We start from the raw sequence: 15,659 nt of genomic DNA on the forward strand, positions 1-15,659 counted from the left end.
AGTCAAGGTCCAGTCACGGTCCGGTAACGGTCCGATCAAAAGATTGAGTATTCACACTATCGTTCAACCTTTGTATAAATGGCCACGAGCTAGCCCTGTAACGTACCCCAAACCCCTGTAAACTCTAATCGACAGGGGAAAGTTAGAACGATGTGGTCAAATAAATGTGGCTTTCATATACATACGAAGGTAGAACGGTATTGGTTTTCGTGGCGAACATCAAACGAGATTCAATCAACTAGATTGAGAAGTTCGACTTTTGAGATCAAAGTTCTCTCGAACAAAGTGGAACACATGTTACATTGTTTTTGTATGGGTTGTTGACATTGTCTCGAGTCTCGTGAGACCTTAGGAGACGAAATAAGACTTTAGGAGACGACATGAGACTTTAGGAGACGATTCTTTTATCTCCATGTAGTTAAGTGGGTGGCTTCCACGAACAAGTACATAAGGAATGTACATCAAAGGTATATGGGTAGATAACAGTGAAGCAAAAGTAGAGAATAATAGGATCATCTTTACAGTAGTTTCCTTTCAGCTATTTTGCTATCGATTAAGCTAGGTATTACTCTTAGAACCCTTAAGGGTGTGACGACATCAGTTATACATTTTTAGTTCAAAAGTGTTATTTGTTATTTATTTATTTTCTTCTTCTTCTTCTTCTTCTTCTATGAACCAAAAGTAGAGAATAATAGAAGATCATCTTTACAGTAGTTTCCTTTCAGCTATTTTGCTATCGATTAAGCTAGGTATTACTCTTAGAACCCTAAAGGGTGTGACGACATCAGTGTTATACACTTTTAGTTCCAAAGTGTTATTTGTTATTTATTTATTTTCTTCTTCTTCTTCTTCTTCTTCTTCTTCTTCTTCTTCTTCTTCTTCTTCTTCTTCTAATTTCTGCCCTCTTTATTTCCACAGGGATCCAAATAAACACGATCTATACATTTTTAGTTCAAAAGTGTTATTTGTTATTTATTTATTTTCTTCTTCTTCTTCTTCTTCTTCTTCCTCTTCTTCTTCTTCTTCTTCTTCTTCTTCTTCTTCTTCTTCTAATTTCTGCCCTCTTTATTTCCACAGGGATCCAAATAAACACGATCATCGGGGAGTAATCAAAGACCGGTCCAAATATTGGGACCCTTATGAAACTGGGACCCAGGAATATCTGAGCATTGGTAAGTTAGACCTGCTTAGAAATGTTCATTCAGAACAGAATTTGCGTATTTTCAAAACAAATTTAATTTAAGCTTGAAAAATTACCAGCCTACTTAGCTTAGTTGGTAGTGCGTCTGCCTTGTAAGCGCTAGGCCGCGGGTTCGATTCCCGCCCGGGGGATTTTATCCGCCAGCCTACTTAGCTTAGTTGGTAGTGCGTCTGCCTTGTAAGTTTCATTACTTGCCTGTGGCTTCCTACTTAGGAAAGCCAGCTATTCCGAGAGCGAACCTTATCTGGTTTAGGATGCAGCCAACTCGCGACCTAGCGTTTACAAGGCACGCGCCCTACCTTCAAAGCTAACTAGGCTGGCGTAAATAGATTTAATTAGTTCGCATAAAGGTAGAAACACACTACTATCACGTCACGCCACGTGAACCCATGAGGGTTTCAGAAAGATGTAGTTAAAAGTTTTCCCATAATATTGTAGGTAATTCCATGTGACGTGATAGTATGGGAAAACTTTGAACTACATCTTTCTATGAGTTCACGTGACGTGATGGTAGTGTGTTTCTGCCTTAAGCTACATCAGACACTCTTTGTAAGTCTCCCTTAAAGCACACTGCCATTCGGAGCAATATAATATTGTTGACAGCTCTGTTGCACTTGGTCCCTCTCTCTTCCATTCCCTTTCCCTAACACTTTCGTCTTTCGCCTCCATCCAAGATTAATCTCTCCACCTCGCATTCTCAATTTCTCATGAAACCCCCACTGGAATTGAAACCTTTATGTCAACATTGAATGGAACTGTTGATGAACTAGCGAGCCAGGGCCGTATAGTTTGATGGAAATAAGGGAGATTTAAAATCACCCCACACTTTTGAAACGTGTGTATTACCCATGTTTTTCGACACACAATAGAATATTTTTAATTTAGAATGACATTTTATGACAACAAACGATTTTTACCACACACTTTGAAACGTGTGTATTACCCATGTTTTTCGACACACAATAGAATATTTTTAATTTAGAATGACATTTTATGACAACAAACGATTTTTTTTTGCATTTTTAAAGGTAACTTTCCAAAGTTCCTCCTTTCATTGCCACCCTAAAAACTGACCTGACCTGAACACTATCAATTTTGCGACATGGAAACAGTTTTCCCAAACGATTAACACTAACTTGTCTTCTGCGCGTCACTTGATTTCTTTCCTTCCCATTCATTTTGCTCTCTCCCACTCACTTTTCTTTCTTTCTCTCCCTCCCACTCCCAGTCACTTCCCTTTCTCTCTCGCACTCTCTCCCTCTTAACCTCTTTAGTTCTATCTACCTATAGGTATCTCTGTTCTTCCACCGTCTCCTGTTTCTCTCTCTCTTCCCCCCCCCCCAAAAGGCTTGAAGAGGCCCTTTCGAGGAAAAAATACATACACTGAGTTAAATAAATGCAAAGGCGTCTAACGGTAATCATAACAGATATTGCACGTTAGATATACATAATTATACGGAATCACAACAAGCTGTGCCCGTCCCTCCGGGAATTTTTCAGCCCGTAGTTTATTCGATCGTGATTAGAGAAAATCAGTACCTATGTATGTACCTACCTAATTTGTTTAATAAATTAATATTCAGTTTATTATTATAAATTCTTGATTTGATTTTTAGTCCGTCCTTCCTTTATTATTACAACAGTAATAAAAAGGTATAAGGGACGGACTATTGTATTCGCTTCGGTGTCGTCTGGAGTAAGCGCAACTGATCTATTTCCACTGTTGCTTTTGATTTTGTGAAAAGTTGAAAATTGCAATCCAAAAGTTAGAATAGACCATCCCTTACTCAGTTTTGACACAAAAGAACTCTTCCATTAAAGAAGCCTTGCCTTAGGTCGTAACCCAGTTCATTTTTCTGCTGAAATTTCTCGAGACACGAGGTAAGAATCTAAAAATAGATTCCCTAATCTATTTCTCAGTCAGGTAAAAGTGATGGAAGTAATACAGGTTGGGATAGCAGACTTCAAACTTCATCTCGTATGAGAGAAAAAAAGAACCCCGCAGTAAAGGAAAATTACAAGCAACAAAAGCTTAGTGGTTTTCCTTTTCCTTCCCTTCCTTTTCCTCCTTTTTTTTCAGACCTTTATCATGTGTTCACATTCCAACGGAGACATTTAGGACATAAATATTACGTCACGATGCCGCTATGACGTAAGGAACGAAAAATATGTCAAACTATTTTAATGGATATCTTTCCTCGACCAAAGACAAAAATTCCTGGTGACAGCGAGAACAATTTTTCGGAACCCTACAATATTTTTCTCTCTTTTCAAATCTATTTTATTGCCAAGAAAAATTTACTAGGTATTTCAGTGCAGCATTTATTCCTTTCGGCCGAATCCTTTGGTTAAAATGAAATCTTCGAGAAACAAACATACGAGTTCTAGCCTGGGTACATATCCTTGAAAAGATCAATTTTAATGGGATCACAGGACATCTCATCGGTCGGGATTTGGGTACCAATGGGGGAGGTACGAGTAGCCGGGTTTTCTTCAACATCATTCATTAAGATCAATTTTATTGTGTTCAAAAGCTTTTTCAACACGAAAATGTTTTCACTATTAGGTAGCTACCTAAGGTATTTATTTTGAATGATCAATTTTATTGTGTTCAAAAGCTTTTTCAACACGAAAATGTTTTCACTATTAGGTAGCTACCTAAGGTATTTATTTTGAATAAATTTCAATTTTCCATTTTGTTCGTTTTGGCAAGGTCGTTATTTACCAGAGACTTTTTAGACTAGAACGTTCACATTATTCTGCTAGTCTTTCTTAAGAGCAAAGTTTTTCTCCACCTTTAATTTATGTTTACTTGACTTTTTAGACTAGAACGTTCACATTATTCTGCTAGTCTTTCTTAAGAGCAAAGTTTTTCTCCACCTTTAATTTATGTTTACTTTGGCGTTATAAACCTCAATAAAAGAATGAACAAAGAAATGGGAACATTGGAAAGAAACACTTCTGAATTTATTTATCGAAAACATTCAGTCTCTCTGCTACGTATTTGCCAGAAAGAGGTAACTTTAGAAAAGTCATTGAATTCAATTTATTATCAAGGAACAGCTGGGTCACATTCAGTCTCTCTGCTACGTATTTGCCAGAAAGAGGTAACTTTAGAAAAGTCATTGAATTCAATTTATTATCAAGGAACAGCTGGGTCCCCCAAAAACCAGTTTTTTATTTTATTTTTTGTTTTTTTTGGCTTTATGATTTTCTGGACAAAATTTGCACCACCACTTTCGAGTTCCTGGTAAAAATACCTTTAATTTGATATATAGGTCGACTTGGATAAGTCCTTCTATGGGGTCAGAGTCGGTCAGACACACAGACAGACGACACCGAAGCGAATATAATAGCCCGTCCCTTATACCTTTTATTATTACAATTGTAATTTAATAAAGGAAGGACGGGCTAAAAACATCTCACATGCAAATTTCATCAAAACATGAGAACCCAAGCCTAAAACGAAATCTCTGAGCGACTAGCTAGCTATCTTCCAGACGACACCGAGCGAATATAATAGCCCGTCCCTTATACCTTTTATTATTACAATTGTAATTTAATAAAGGAAGGACCGGCTAAAAACATCTCACATGCAAATTTCATCAAAACATGAGAACCCAAGCCTAAAACGAAATCTCTGAGCGACTAGCTAGCTATCTTCTGTCTCCTATCCGAGTGAACATTTTGTCTTCCACTCGGTAATTAACAGTTGTGCTGGCGACGTGCCATCAAAACGGTCTTCTGTCTCCTATCCGAGTGAACATTTTGTCTTCCACTCGGTAATTAACAGTTGTGCTGGCGACGTGCCATCAAAACGGAATCCTAACTTATGGCCTGCTTTATGGCCTAATTATAATCTTCCTCTCGTTTTTTTTTACCCTGACTCCATTTTTTACTTCTTCAATTCTAAATTATGTGTTTATCTTCAACCCGGGATTCTTTTTCTCCTGAAAGCTGGTGGCGTATGATTTTTTACGAAACGGCCAAAGGGCAAAAAAGGAGGGAAATCCAACTTTATTTTATTTTTTGTTTAATATGTATTCGTATAGTTCTAAGACCCTAACTCCATTTTTTACTTTTTTTACTTCTTCAATTCTAAATTATGTGTTTATTTTCAACCCGGGATTCTTTTTCTCCTGAAAGCTGGTGGCGTATGTTTTTTTACGAAACGGCCAAAGGGCAAAAAAGGAGGGAAATCCAACTTTATTTTATTTTTTGTTTAATATGTATTCGTATAGTTCTAAGTACGAAACGGCCAAAGGGCAAAAAAGGAGGGAAATCCAACTTTTTTTTATTTTTTGTTTAATATGTATTCGTATAGTTCTAAGGAGTATGCCAAGGTTCCGTGTAGGGAATAGTGGAGATTTCATCTCCCTCTCCTCTTACAGGAAACGAAGGGAAACCCCTACTTCTTATCCAAATATTCACTTTCTGACCTGGATTTAACAAATGCAACTTTTTCCGCTAACAAAGCAAACTCAAAAGCCGCTCGAAACTTTTCAAAATGAGCGCCTAGTTCTAAGGAGTATGCCAAGGTTCCGTGTAGGGAATAATGGAGATTTCATCTCCCTCTCCTCCTACAGGAAACGAAGGGAAACCCCTACTTCTTATCCAAATATCCACTTTCTGACCTGGATTTAACAAATGCAACTTTTTCCGCTAACAAAGCAAACTCAAAAGCCGCTCGAAACTTTTCAAAATGAGCGCCAAGATTATTTTTTCCCTCCTCTTCTCTCAGTTTCTCGACTTCTAATTAATGTGTTTGGGTTATGATAATATGGGAGCGTTGATATTTTCATTCTTTGAAAATTTGAAATCCACGAGGGAGAGAGACAGAAGGGGGAGGAAGAGATACAGGACGGGGAGAGAGAAGGAGAGAGATTACAGTAACAATTTAATTTTCGGTTTTGGAAAGTAATAGGTAGCAAGATCTTGTAAATAGTAGGTACGAAATCCACGAGTGAGAGAGACAGAAGGGGGAGGAAGAGATACAGGAAGGGGAGAGAGAAGGAGAGAGATTACAGTAACAATTTAATTTTCGGTTTTGGAAAGTAATAGGTAGCAAGATCTTGTAAATAGTAGGTATAGTTCTCGATGGAGGCAATATTATGAATTTTTATCAATATAAAATACCATAAAATAATGTATGTAGGTATTTACCAACATAATGGAGCAGTTGCAAATGGGTAAAAATTATTAATAAATGGTCGATTCCTATGTAAAAGTTGGGAAAATCCAAATCTGAGGTCAAAACTCCGAAATAATAACTGTAAAAGGTCGAAAATTCAATTTTTATTTTCCGTCAGAGTCCTGAAATAGAGACAATATTATGAATTTTTATCAATATAAAATACCATAAAATAATGTATGTAGGTATTTACCAACATAATTCCCTAAGTCTCAACACTTATATACATATATAAAAAAAATCAAAGAAATTAAACCCAGAGAGTACCTACTTAGATTGTATACCTAATACACATTATGTACCTATGTAGGTAGGTATGAAAGAAACATTAATTTAATTTTCATTTTTGAGAATCCAGTCTTAGAAATTCCGCCATGTTTGGATTTTCCGAGAAAGGAGAGGGAGAGGGGGGGGGAAGCTTCCCTCTCTTTTCAGCTCCAAGAAGCACGTGGTTATTGTACCAGCCCAGTGCTGCTGTATTATTATTTATTTCTCTGTTCTTTGTGTTATTTGTTTAATAATAATTCTCTTTGAGAATTTATATCTCAATTTATTTTTTTAATATAAAATTCCAAGGCCTTTATTTAGGCGGGGGATCACGCCCGGGAAATTCCCCTTGATCTGCCCACGTTGTAAAATAAAAGATGCCTTTATACTGTTTGTTTTTTTATAGAATAACATTTGTGTCCTACTTTGGACGTCTTTGTAAGTCTCCCTTAAACTATAAGTCACATGTTTTACCTCTAAGCTACTCGGTGCTCCCACTCTTTGATATATAGAATAGAATAGAATATACCTTGTTTATCCTGCCCGAATAGGACTGAAAAGTCCCTTTACCCCAGCAGTCTAAACAAGGTCTCGTATATTTGATGGGTTAAAGAATAATACATACAGATAACAGTTCAGTAAAAAGACCTTGCTTAACTAGAAAAAAAAGAGGGTAGATGTGAATTAATAGTGGTAGTAGGGAATGACAATGAAAAAAGATACAACAGGTAAAGATAGGTAGTGGTAGAGACATATACTGTTTGTTTTTTTATAGAATAACATTTGTGTCCTACTTTGGACGTCTTTGTAAGTCTCCCTTAAACTATAAGTCACATGTTTTATCTCTAAGCTACTCGGTGCTCGGACTCTTCGATATTTAACACTGTTTGTTATTTTATAGAATAACATTTGTGTCCTGCTTTGGACCTCTTTGTAAGTCTCCCTTAAAGCACACTGCCATTCGGAGCGATATAATATTGTTGACAGCTCTGTTGCACTTGGTCCCTCTCTCTTCCATTCCCTTTCCCTAACACTTTCGTCTTTCGCCTCCATCCAAGATTAATCTCTCCACCTCGCATTCTCAATTTCTCATGAAACCCCCACTGGAATTGAAACCTTTATGTCAACATTGAATGGAACTGTTGATGAACTAGCGAGCCAGGGCCGTAGTTTGAAGGAAATAAGGGAGATTTAAAATCTCCACACACTTTGAAACGTGTGTATTACCCATGTTTTTCGACACACATTAGAATATTTTTAATTTAGAATGACATTTTATGACACCAAACGATTTTTTTTTAACATCTTTAAAGGTAACTTTCCAAAGTTCCTCCTTTCATTGCCACCCTAAAAACTGACCTGACCTGAACACTATCAATTTTGCGACATGGAAACAGTTTTCCTAAACGATTAACACTTGTCTTCTGCGCGTCACTTGATTTCTTTCCTTCCCATTCATTTTGCTCTCTCCCACTCACTTTTCTTTCTTTCTCCCCGCTTGTTTGATTTTACTTTCATGTAATGATTTAAAATCAAGACTAGAGCCCGTTCTCCCTTTATTACCAATATAATGTTTAGTCACCCATCCATTTATTGGCCTTTCTAGGCGTAGCTTAACACAGGTGACGCTAAAACCGGTCTTCAATTATCGACTGAAGTGTTATCTAAAACTTTCTCGCTTTGAGTTCATAGGTCGTCGTGACCAATTTCAAGATCAGAGCTCATTTTTTTGTGTGAGAAAATGTGAAAAAATCCCCCAAAAACCAGTTTTTTTTTTTTGTTTTTTGGCTTTATGATTTTCTGGACAAAATTTGCACCACCATTTTCGTGATCCTGGTAAAAAGACCTTTAATTTGAATTATCAAGGAACAGCTGGGTGTCCGACTTACTAGGAGAAAAAACGTTGAAAGTAAAAAGTATTTCTATTTGTAAAACTCTACATTAACAATATCATCTGAGAACCGGATCACCCGGACAATTTAGAGCTTTGTATTATCCTCAGACCTTGCATTTTGTATTATAGTCATCCTGAAGGATATTCGGATACTTAACTACAGGGTTGCATGTTGCAAAAAAAAAAAAAAAAAAAAAAAAAAAAAAAAAAAAAACTTTTAACATTCACTATCCAATCGCTGCACAGAATTTCCTAAACTTGAATGATAGGTATTTTGTTACTAATGGAATTACGGCTGAAGAAGGTAAAATTCACATTCCTGCATACCTGAGTACAAAGACACTATGCAAAACAAAGCTACCCTAAATTTCTCAACAAAATATGAACATATTGTCTCCTAAGATTTCATTTCGTCTCCCAAAGTATCATTTCGTCTCCTAAGGTCTCATTTCGTCTCATTTCGTCTCCTAACGTCCCATTTCGTCTCCTAAAGTCTCATGTCGTCTCCTAAAGTCTTATTTCGTCTCCTAAGGTCTCACGAGACTCGAGACAATGTCAACAACCCATACAAAAACAATGTAACATGTGTTCCACTTTGTTCGAGAGAACTTTGATCTCAAAAGTCGAACTTCTCAATCTAGTTGATTGAATCTCGTTTGATGTTCGCCACGAAAACCAATACCGTTCTACCTTCGTATGTATATGAAAGCCACATTTATTTGACCACATCGTTCTAACTTTCCCCTGTCGGTTAGAGTTTACAGGGGTTTGGGGTACAGGGCTAGCTCGTGGCCATATATACAAAGGTTATTCGCTCGGTGGTTATACTGGTTATGTAGGTAGGACACAAAGTTAACCGTAAACAATAGACAGAAATTCAGGTCAGGTTTACAGGGGTTTGGGGTATGTTACAGGGCTAGCTCGTGGCCATTTATACAAAGGTTATTCGTTCGGTGGTTATACTGGTTACGTAGGTAGGACACAAAGTTAACCGTAAACAATAGACAGAAATTCAGGTCATACCTTTGTTATTTATATCATGGGAGATGTACAACTAGCAACTTCAAGCACTATAATGATCCGTTGTATGATACACGAACTAGCAGCACAAGGGTATTCATCATCATCACCCCTCCCAAAGTACAGTTTTGTCTTCACTTTGGTGTACGTATTATTACTTTTTCACACTTTTTCCTTTTGTTCTGTTCGCACCACCCTCCTCTCCTCCTCCATCCTTCTCTCCAAGCGACACTTTATAACTTGTGTGCATTTTATCTGCACCAGTCCCCCCTCGGTCCTCTCTCTGTCTCTCTCCTTACCTTCCAGCAGTGAAAAAGTAGTTACGAAATTGCATTTTCAATGGTGCTTGGTGCAAAAAAATATTCCTCTCCAGTTTAGGAGAGATATAGTTATTTATAATCGCCCCAGGGACGTTTTAGTTCTTTCTATATCGAAAGTAGGGGGGGGAAATCTAGGAATATCGAAAATGAAAAATCGCTCTTGAAAATTCGCTCTTTCCTCCCCCCTTACTCTATCACTCCTTCTCTCTCTCCCACTCCCTTTCCCTCTCTCTTACTCCCTCCTTCTGTCTCTCAAATATGCACTCTGTTGGTTCACCCTGCAGGTAGTAATTCACGCTCTTATTAGATTTCCTCTCCGGAAATCTAGGAGCAGAGTGCGAGAAGGGTAGAAAGAGGATAGGGGAAGGGTGGAAGAAGCATATTAGAACGGTGGAAGAAGCATATTAGAAGGATAGAAGAGGGGAGGAAATCTAATAAGAGCGTGAATTACTACCTGCAGGGTGAACCAACAGAGTGCATATTTGAGAGACAGAAGGAGGGAGTAAGAGAGAAATCTAGGAGCAGAGTGCGAGAAGGGTAGAAAGAGGATAGGGAAAGGGCGGAAGAAGCATATTAGAACGGTGGAAGAAGCATTTTAGAAGGATAGAAGAGGAGAGGAAATCTAATAAGAGCGTGAATTACTACCTGCAGGGTGAACCAACAGAGTCCATATTTGAGAGACAGAAGGAGGGAGTAAGATAGAGGGAAAGGGAGTGGGAGAGAGAGAGAGGGAGTGATATAGTAAGGGGGGAGGAAAGAGCGAATTTTCAAGAGCGATTTTTCATTTTCGATATTCCTTCATATTAGAAAAAAAACTAGGTAAGTAGGTAGGTAGATACTTGCATATGTATCTAAGTACTTATCATTATATCATCAAGTAAAGGAGAGAGGGTGAGGGAGAAAGGGATAGAGAAAAAGGGAAAGGAAGATGGATAGAGAGGGAATCTGGTAGAATAAATAGATGAGATGCCTTTCTTCCTGGATTATTTTAGTTTAAAACCAAGAAAATGCTGAAAAATTGAATCCCAGAATCCTCCTAATGATTGTGTGTGTAAATATTTGTATGAATGCCGTGAAACTATTTGAGTATGCAATGTGCTACATACGCAGAAATAGTGGAGATGTCTGGTTTACATTTCTTTAGTCCACATGAGTCTTGGTAACTTCTAGCCACCCTTCTCCATAAACCTAATGCCTCGCTCTCTGAAGAGACTACCATGCGGTTCTGCTTATTTATTACCGCTACTCACTTTACCTTCTTACGCGGTGGTTCACTTTCAGCTCTTTATGGTTTTGATTTACATGCTCCTGAACAATTTAATTTGCCCCCTCCAAAATTACGAGAGAGAGAGAGAGGGCCACCCTTCTCCCTAAAGGGAGAAATAATGCCTCGCTCTCTGAAGAGACTACCATGCGGTTCTGCTTATTTATTACCGCTACTCACTTTACCTTCTTACGCGGCGGTTCACTTTCAGCTCTTTATGGTTTTGATTTACATGCTCCTGAACAATTTAATTTGCCCCCTCCAAAATTACGAGAGAGAGAGAGAGAGGGGGGGCGAGATAAGGAGAGAGGGGGTAAGCAAGCAAAAAATGTGTAAATAACGGGGGAAAAGAAATAAATTAGTAGCTAATTTCAACAAAATTTCCGGGTGCAGGTTTTTTTTTAAGTAAATAAATTACTCTACTCCCTAATTTGTGCGGAATTTATTACTCTGATTAAACTTGGTATACATTGATTTCATCGTAAGTAAATAAATTACTCTACTCCCTAATTTGTGCGGAATTTATTACTCTGATTAAACTTGGTATACATTGATTTCATCGTAGTACCTGTAGACCACGGACATATTTTTCATGAATTTAATGGTTACATATGTATACAGGGTGGCCCGAATGTTATGTTTTTTGGGATTTTTCTCCAGCCCAGTTTGATGTTTCGAAAGAAGAACTAATAAAATACCTATCACAATTTTACATGACTAGAATAGTTGTGATTTTTTAACTGGTATATTTACATTATAGAGGATGGTCCACAGATGCACATGAAAATTGTTATCAACGTTACGCCTATCATCTCTTTGATTTCAGGCGTGAAAAGCAAGATGAAGTCTCACTACCGAGGACACAAGATGGCGGTCTGGCTGAATCTGATACCTCAGTTACATCAACCTGGTGATGAAGACGTCAGCATGAGACATCACCATTTCCATGAGAGAGCCAACCATTACTACGCAGGTAGGTAACCCAGTAATATGTAAGGCCAGCCACTCACTATTAGATAGACCTGATCAGGTGTCAGATCTACCGGATAGTGTGTGTGCTCATCAGGTGTCAGGTATACTTGATCAGGTGTACCTGTCAGGTCTACCTGATAGTGAGTGGTTGGCCTAAAGCAGGGATTTCATTGGTTAAGAACCACTACTATACAGGGTGAACACGAATTTTGTTGAGGATCTAGCTATACGAGTATACTCGTACAATACAACCTTGAGTAGTGCCATGCACTACCAAAATAGTATTCATATTTTCCTTGGAAAAACAAACCATCCAGCCAGCCAATCAACCAACCAAATAAACAAAAAGTACAATATCAATATAGGATTGACCTGAATCACATCATAATCCAACAGCATAATCCCCGGCCTTGGCCAACCAACCAACCAACCAACCAACCAACCAACCAAATAAACAAAAAGTACAATATCAATATAGGATTGACCTGAATCACATCATAATCCAACAGCATAATCCCCGGCCTTGGGTCTTGTAGACCAGGTCACCTTAAGCAGTGCACGTGCACAGGATACAAAGTGAACATCAACCATACCTTATATCTTGTAGCGTCAGAGCAACATTGAATTAAAAGTTACATAATCACTCCCTTGGTATGAATAAAGCGAAAAACTTTTCCTATAGACGTACGAAAACACTTGTTCCCAGTGACGTTAAACACCTAAAAAACCAAAAAAAAAAAAAAAAAAAAAAAAAAAAAACTTGTTACCTTAATTTTGGCCCGCACAGCAACACTCTTCTCTTTGTCGCATTATGAGCGTGTTTCAAGAATTCTCTCCGGGAGGATAACAAGAGATCCGTCTAATATTTTAAGCCCTGCCTGGATGCCAACGTAATTTATTATGAGCATTGCATTATAAATTATACATAATTGCATTATAAATACTTCCCTCTTGCTTGTGACATGCTAAATAATAACATACACTTCATGCATGACAGAAACAAGATTGATATACCTCGCAGTTAGCTCGCATGTGGCAGTTGTATACCATGTGAGATTCACATGTCAAATGCAGCATGAGGGTAGTTCCAAGTCGAGGTGGGGAAACGCATGGACACTTGCGGAGAGGAGAAATGAAATGTTCAAAGGTCCTGGAAAATCTTTAGGCCAGAAAGAAATGTCTGTTTGTTTTTTGATTATTTGAGATGACGAAAGAAATTGAGGTACTTTGAAATCAGCTCTGACTTAGAACAAGACGATACTGTTTACATTATAAATATTCATGACCAGGGTAATACTTTACAAAGGCTAAAATGTTCCAATCAGATTGCTTCATTCGCTTTATACGCTTTTGACCACTAAAATAAGTAAGCATAAATGGAAGGGTGATTACCTGATTACCGATAATGTTTAGTGAGTTTTTGTCCTTCTTTTACTATGTAGCTAGATGTCCAAATAACCAAATTACATGATAGTTAAGATAGTACATTATTAGAATGCAAAAATCAGAGTACTAGCTCATCTGTATTTTAATCATGATGATAAAAAAATACCCAAGAGCCAACAAAAGCTATCAAGACTAGAATGAATCGTCTAAACTTTTCCTTTCTAATAATATTAGTTTCTATTTTTGTAGATATTGCAGTTTCTCTGCTCTATTTTTTATGAGTGTCTTTTTTTTAATAAAATGTAGAAGGAGAAAAAAATCTCTTCGTTTTTTAGAAAATTGAGTTTTCAATTTGGTTCGAGTTTTCGGAATCTCTGCATCCTAGAACATAATAATATCGTAACAAAATAAATGGGTGTTATAAAAGAAAAACTTTTTCTTGGGTCATCAAAGTAAATTGGACACCTAATGTGTGTTTTGTTGGCTCCTTGGTGGAGACTGTGGACCCTAATGGAATGCTCATTGGGTTCAAATGGCTTGGAAACTAAAATGAAGGACGCAACCTCTACACTTCCCTTTGAAGCACAAAAACTAGTTTATATCAATTCTGAATGCTTTTATGCTTACTCAATAACATTTATAACTTGGTATCCATAACCCAACCTTTTGAAGGGTTGCTGTAACTTTTAAAGTAAATCTGAAGTACCTACTTAATTTAGGCTTGTATGATGCCTATGATGCTGGTCATGAATCTGCCTTGGTAGAATGAAAAACTATGCATTTCCCGCTGATTTCTATTTTTCTAGTTGATAAACTGCGTTATCAGAGAACCCTTTTAGATTACCATAGCGCCCTTGAACAATGTTATCATTCTCCATGTTTCAGGCGTGGTCAAACCGGAAACTTTCACCAAACTTCCTCCTCTGTTGACCACTACAACCAAACTGAACATCGAGTGTGAACCCAACTCCACCCTCCCCAACGAGAACACGTTACTGGACAAGAGTCACGACCATAGCAAATAGCGCCCTTGAACAATGTTATCATTCTTCATGTTTCAGGCGTGGTCAAACCGGAAACTTTCACCAAACTTCCTCCCCTGTTGACAACTACAACCAAACTGAACATCGAGTGTGAACCCAACTCCACCCTCCCCAACGAGAACACGTTACTGGACAAGAGTCACGACCATAGCAACAATGGTGTCAATGAAGATGAAGACTCCGAGGAAAGTCTTCTAGAGAAGATAGCTCGGAAACATTATAGCTACACAACAGCCCTAGGCGTCACAGTGGGTATAGGCTGTCTCCTCCTTATTCTCAACATAGTCATCTTCACCGCCATCTACTACCAGCGGAGACGAAAGAAAAAGTCACGCGAACGCGACGGCAAGAGCGACGAAATCAACAGTGACATCAACCACAGCGACAACTTTGATAACTTCTCCCTAACACAACTCTCCATTGCTGTCGGCGATAAGTCACCGTACTCCAACTCGATCCAGCTGAACAATACCAATGCCATTCTGACCAAGAGTCCTTCTATACCAGAACCTCCTCCACCGCCTAAAAACATGCCTCCCCTCGTTGTGGTGCCACCACCGAAACTGCCTAACCGACTGAACAGCTGTTTGTCCAACAGTAGCACCAATGTTAATTCCGTCAAGAAGAGAGTTCAAATTCAGGAGATTTCTGTGTGATGTGACCACGACCTTGGGATGAACCAATGAAATACCTAACTTCAAGCACTATAATGATCCGTTGTATGATACACGAACTAGCAGCACAAGGGTATTCATCATCATCATCCCTCCCAAAGTACAGTTTTGTCTTCACTTTGGTGTACGTATTATTACTTTTTCACACTTTTTCCTTTTGTTCTGTTCGCACCACCCTCCTCTCCTCCTCCATCCTTCTCTCCAAGCGCCACTTTATAACTTGTGTGCATTTTATCTGCACCAATCCCCCCTCGGTCCTCTCTCTGTCTCTCTCCTTACCTTCCAGCAGTGAACAAGTAGTTACGAAATTGCATTTTCAATGGTGCTTGGTGCAAAAAAATATTGCTCTCCAGTTTAGGAGAGATATAGTTATTTATAATCGCCCCAGGGACGTTTTAGTTCTTTCTATATCGAAAGTAGGGGGGGG

The 15,659-nt window shown here is 38.2% G+C and overlaps 1 protein-coding gene across 1 annotated transcript in view; it reads left to right on the forward strand.

Moving 5' to 3' along the window:
- LOC103506940 (neuroligin-4, X-linked-like) overlaps nucleotides 1-15,652 on the forward strand; it is a 206,102-nt gene extending 190,450 nt beyond the window's left edge. The window contains exons 10-13 of the mRNA XM_026821909.1: nucleotides 1,078-1,172; nucleotides 11,984-12,130; nucleotides 14,401-14,532; nucleotides 14,577-15,652. Of these exons, the coding sequence (XP_026677710.1) occupies nucleotides 1,078-1,172; nucleotides 11,984-12,130; nucleotides 14,401-14,532; nucleotides 14,577-15,214 (1,012 nt within the window). The 3' untranslated portion in view covers nucleotides 15,215-15,652. The remainder of the gene's footprint in view (nucleotides 1-1,077; nucleotides 1,173-11,983; nucleotides 12,131-14,400; nucleotides 14,533-14,576) is intronic.
- The last annotated feature ends 7 nt before the right edge of the window (nucleotides 15,653-15,659 follow it).

The sequence above is a fragment of the Diaphorina citri genome, unplaced genomic scaffold (genome assembly GCF_000475195.1).
Source record: "Diaphorina citri unplaced genomic scaffold, Diaci psyllid genome assembly version 1.1 scaffold275, whole genome shotgun sequence".
NCBI classification, from domain to species: domain Eukaryota; kingdom Metazoa; phylum Arthropoda; class Insecta; order Hemiptera; family Psyllidae; genus Diaphorina; species Diaphorina citri.